At 60.6% G+C, this 4,800-nt stretch overlaps 1 protein-coding gene across 1 annotated transcript; it reads right to left on the bottom strand.

Annotated features, from left to right (window-relative positions):
- Positions 1 to 261: 261 nt before the first annotated feature.
- On the bottom strand, positions 262 to 4,420 carry MSX1 (msh homeobox 1). Its single transcript, XM_059675855.1, has 2 exons — positions 3,726 to 4,420; positions 262 to 1,475 (listed from the first exon to the last, which is right to left on the bottom strand). Exons 1-2 carry the CDS (start codon positions 4,192 to 4,194, stop codon positions 1,033 to 1,035), a joined length of 912 nt encoding a protein of 303 aa, XP_059531838.1. The 5' UTR covers positions 4,195 to 4,420; the 3' UTR covers positions 262 to 1,032.
- Positions 4,421 to 4,800: the final 380 nt, after the last annotated feature.

Raw genomic sequence — 4,800 nt, 5'->3', positions numbered from 1 at the left:
TGAACAAGTGTCGATTTCAGCTTAAAGTGAATTGGAAAATTGAGCCTAATTATCCCAGGTAATTGCTTCAATTCTCCACTTGACTTTGCTAATGCAGATCTGTCCTCCGTGTACAGAAAGACAGCCCCTCCTGTCCCCGAAGAGCCTGTGGTCACCTCCAAAAGTTGCTGGCATAAAACCACTATCGCCCGGAAAAGCAACCGTAAGTGGGAAGAGGTGGCAAGAAGTAGAACTCGAAGACGAAATCAGCGCCGAGATCCATTCTTGTAGCTTAAAATTAATTTATTTAACAAATATAGCTATAATATAAATGATAATAAAATTTCAAATATACAGTATATTACACCCAATCCCTTCCAAAGGGATTCTCGAGAGCCACACAAATGTACTGTTAAATAGAAAGAGAATTTTAAATTTTTATTTTACAATTTTTTTTTCTGGTACTGGTAAGAGAGAGGTCCCTTCAACCTACCTTCGTAATGATCTGCGTACACCCCCCGCCCCACCCCACCCAAAGAAAACGCTTGGCTGCTCAGGCCAGAAGTGTTCCCACGGAAGGACCGGGATCCATATCTCCCGGCATGCTCTTCTCTCCCAGGATCCTCCGTTCCAACATCTTCAAACTTGAATTTCTCCGTGCTTTCCCCACCTGGTATCAGGACAGGAGGCAGGGGTGCTGGAGACGTGGCCTCTGGTCCTGACCCAACCGCTAACTCTGCTGGGGACCTGGTGGGTCCATGTCTTAACCTCTCTGGCCTCAGTTTCCCCATCTGTAACACGAGGGGGGTGGGTCTAGATTCTAGAATAGAAGGGACCCTTCCAGTCACATTTTTGGAAGAGGATCGGACTTCAGAGAGTGAAATCAGGGAGCGACCTAGGAGACACCAGAGCTGAGCCGGAGCTAAAGGAAGGAGCCAGGTGGTGCTGAACAGGGGAGCTCGCGCGGGGGGAGGCTCCTGCTGCTTGCAGAAGGCTAGGGCTGGAGGAATCGGCCGGTGCCACGGGTGGGTGGGTGGGCGGCCCTGGGGCCCTCTATGTCAGGTGGTACATGCTGTAGCCCACATGTGCCGTGTAGAGTCCCACAGGGGCCACGGGAAGCGCGGCGCGCTGAAAGGGGCCCGAGGCGCCATAGAGGGAGGCGCCGGCTGCGGCTGCCACAGCTGCGGGGCCGCCCAACGGGAAGGAGAGGCCGAAGGCGGCGGGTGGCAGCATGGGCTTCGCAGCCATCTTCAGCTTTTCCAGCTCTGCCTCCTGCAGTCTCTTGGCCTTGGCGCGGCGGTTCTGGAACCAGATCTTCACCTGCGTCTCGGTGAGGCTGAGCGAGCTGGAGAACTCGGCGCGCTCGGCGATGGACAGGTACTGCTTCTGCCGGAACTTGCGCTCCAGCGCCAGCAGCTGCGCGGTGGTGAAGGGCGTCCGTGGCTTGCGGTTGGTCTTGTGCTTGCGCAGGGTGCATGCTGGGGGGCTCAGGCGCCCTAGGAGGCCGAGAGAGAAAGAAGCAGGGGGATAAGAGAGCGCGCGCGCACGGGAGAGTCATCGGCCCCCTAAAAACTAGTTCATGATGGCTAACAATGCCATCTATTCATCTGGCCCTTGGGAAGTATTTTCTCCACTTCCCACCACCACCCAGAAGAGGAGACGTTCTTGTCTAATTTTTTCAAATGAAGAAACGGTAAGAGTTCAGATGGAACATACCCAGGTTCAAGGCCCGAGCATAACTGGGGAGAGGTGAACCGACCCAATGCGGATGGCCGTGTTGGCGGGCCTGTCCCAGCCGGACCTTCTCCCACTGCCGGGCACATGGGGGCCATGGCTGTTACTATGGCTGATGAAACACCCAGCCTGAGGCCCTGCGCCCAGTCCAAGTCCACACCGGGTATGCTGGCCGAACACCGATCTGTGTCCACTGAGTGCTCAGCGCTGGGCTAGGCCACTGCGGCAGAATCCAGATCTCCAAGATCCAGTCTTTACCGTGGAGCAGTGAGTTCCTACCCGGCTCTAAGGGCAGTCCCCGACATTGCAGGTGGAGCAAGGCCAGGGTCCCAAGGTCACACCGAGGCCAAGCCCTGCGGTGTGGAGGGGGGTGGGAAAGGGACTGTATTGGAAGGGGGCTTCTTCCGATCCTATGATGATCTCAACGGTCTCTTGGGCCTCTGGTCACACTCAAATGTGAGGTCCAGTGTGAAGAGGTTGTGTACAACCGCTTCTGGCATCTCCCGGACCTGCGGCTCAGTCCACAGTCATCAAAAGTGCAGAAGAGTCTTTTTCTTATGATTTCAACGCGGACTTCAAGGACGGACATGAGCCAGCTGGGGACGGGGCCCACTGGTGAGGGCAGCCCCTGCCACACCAGGCAGCTGTGCCCAAATAAAACGTGGAACACATTTTGCCTACGACAACAGGGATTCTGCCAACTTTAGGGTCCAGGCAGAGGCCCGCACCAAATTCCCAAGCCCGGGAAAGGACACGTTGCCTACGCAGCCGCTTCTCTCTGGGGGGAAATGAATTCAAATCTGGAATGTTTCACCATGCGGGTTTTGCCTAATTATGCATTTTTTCAAGCCTTAAACAAATAAATCAAATGATCCTTTGGGTCCTCAGACCACCAGGATGTGAGTCAAACGAAAATTCGGGTTAACAGTCCCTCCTTCTTTCCCAATCAAAGACACTGAGAGTCGGGGAAGCGGTTGGCCCCGGAGTCCATTTCCGCCAGGCCACCGGAGGGGCGGACATTCCTTTTGCCAGCGACAGCGCAGTGCTGGGCCACCTTCCCCGGCCATTAGGCCCGGGGAGGGGCTTGCCTTTCAAAGACGTTTAATCCCCAGATAAAAATCATTCCTCAGCATCGCGCCATTGAATTCGGGTTGCTATTATGCCGCGCAAAATAATCGGAGGAAACGAGGAAAACTTGGGAATTTCCCGTGCTCCTGAAATATCTACGAGCTGGTTCGCTGGGCAGAGAAGCCGGGGGCCACCAGGCCTTGGCACAGCCGTGAAAGCGCCTTTGGGAGCGGAGTCCGCGGCAGTGGCCCTGGCGGAACCTCTGGGCGCCGCTTCCAACCCGTTCAGAGGGGGCGCCTCTCACTAATTGACTGGGTGCCCCGCCCCCTCCACTGGACCTGAGCATCCCCCACCCCGTAACCCCCCCCAAAGTACCAAGTATCTGCCTGAAACTTGGAGGTGGGGGGAGGGGAATTTTGCAAGAGCTCCAGAACCTTCCGGCGAAGAGATACTTTCTTGGGGGTGGCGGCGAGACACCAGGCTTCTCCTATGAGAAAGTGAAACTCCGCGTGCAGGGAAGATGTCGGCGCCGCTGGGACCCACCCGCTGGGGTAACAGCGAGGTAGCAGGGCTTAGGATCGGGCAGGGGAGCGGGGACTCCCCGGGGTGGTTTGGTGGGGGCAGGAAGACAGAGTGCTCAGACACCCGTGCCCAACAACTAAAGTCCCACCCACACGGTCGCCTAGCCAAGGCCAGGAGCCCGCGAAAGTGGACCCAGTGCTGGGCCTTAGCCTGGTCTCGAACTATCTTTCTGGGTGGAAGTGGGAATGCGCAGACCCCGACCTCCCGCCATCGCAGACACAGCGCCGGCTCCAGGTACCCGCAGCAGGTACGCCAGCACCGGAGACACGCAGGCGCCGGCGCGCGGCCTGGCGCCCTCGGGCCCCGCATCCCCACCCGCCCCCCCCCACCACCTCCCCGGCTGCCTGCTGCAGGCTACTCACTGGCTGGGGGCGGGGAGAAGCGGGGGTTCTGCATCCACGGGGTCCTCTCAGACTTCTCGGGGCTCTCGGCTTTGACCAGCGCATCTTCTGGGAGCTTGAGAAGTCCGCCCACCGAGAAATGGCCGAGCGGCCGCGGCGAGGACGGCGCGTCCGGGGCGCCCAACGACCCGGGCCGGGAGCCCAGGGGCTGCGCGGAGCCGCCCGCTGCCTGAGCGCCCTCGGAGGCCACCAGGGCGCTCTCCTTGGCCCCGGGCTTCCTGTGGTCGGCCATCAGCGCCTCCACGCTGAATGGCAGGAGAGAGGGAGACACCTTGGGCTTGGCCCCCTCCTCGTCTGTGCCCATGGCGGCCGCCGCGGCTGCGGTGCTGCTGGGGGTCTGGCCCCCGCCGCCCCCCGCTGGCTTGCCGAAGGCAGAGTCCTCCACTTTCACACCGAGTGGCAAAGAAGTCATGTCAGCAGCCGGGGCCATGCAGAGCCGGGCCCCCTCTCCAGCCGCAGCACGGGCCAGCCGCCGGGCATGGGCTTCGGGCGGGCTGGGAGCGCGGCTGGCCTCGGAGCGCGCCCGGGGCCCTGGCCGGGCGGGCCCTCCCGCGCGCCTCCCGCCCCTCCCCAGAAGGCCAGCTCGCGCGCTCGGGGCCTGGCTCTCGGCGGGGCCGCTGCGCAGGCAGAGTTCCCGGGCGCACTCGCCGGCTCCGGGTCGGGCCGCGGATTCCCAGAGAACTTGTTAATAAGGCGAGGCCAGCGCGACGGCGGCCAATCAGCGCGCGAGGGGGCGGGCCCGACACGACCCATTGGGCTAAGCTCCTGCGGACTTGCCCCTGGGCGCTCTGGGCCTCGGGGCGCGCGGGGCAGGGCGGGGCCCCGGAGGGCAGGGAGGGGAGGGGTGCGGGAGAAACTTTCCTTCGCGCTAGCCCAGGGCTGCTTCTCCCTCTCGGGGTCCCCTTGGGTCTCTATTTTTTTCTGGGAGTCTGGGGAGCCCTTTCCTTGTCCTCGTTCCTTCCCTTCTGCCCTCCCCCCTCCTCCCCTTCCCTTATCGCCACTCTCACCCACGCCTCCCTTTTTTCTCTACCCCTTT

The sequence above is a fragment of the Myotis daubentonii genome, chromosome 1 (genome assembly GCF_963259705.1).
Source record: "Myotis daubentonii chromosome 1, mMyoDau2.1, whole genome shotgun sequence".
Classification (NCBI taxonomy): Eukaryota; Metazoa; Chordata; class Mammalia; order Chiroptera; family Vespertilionidae; genus Myotis; species Myotis daubentonii.
Note: the sequence above shows the minus strand (reverse complement) of the source record. Positions and strands in the feature narration are given on the sequence as shown.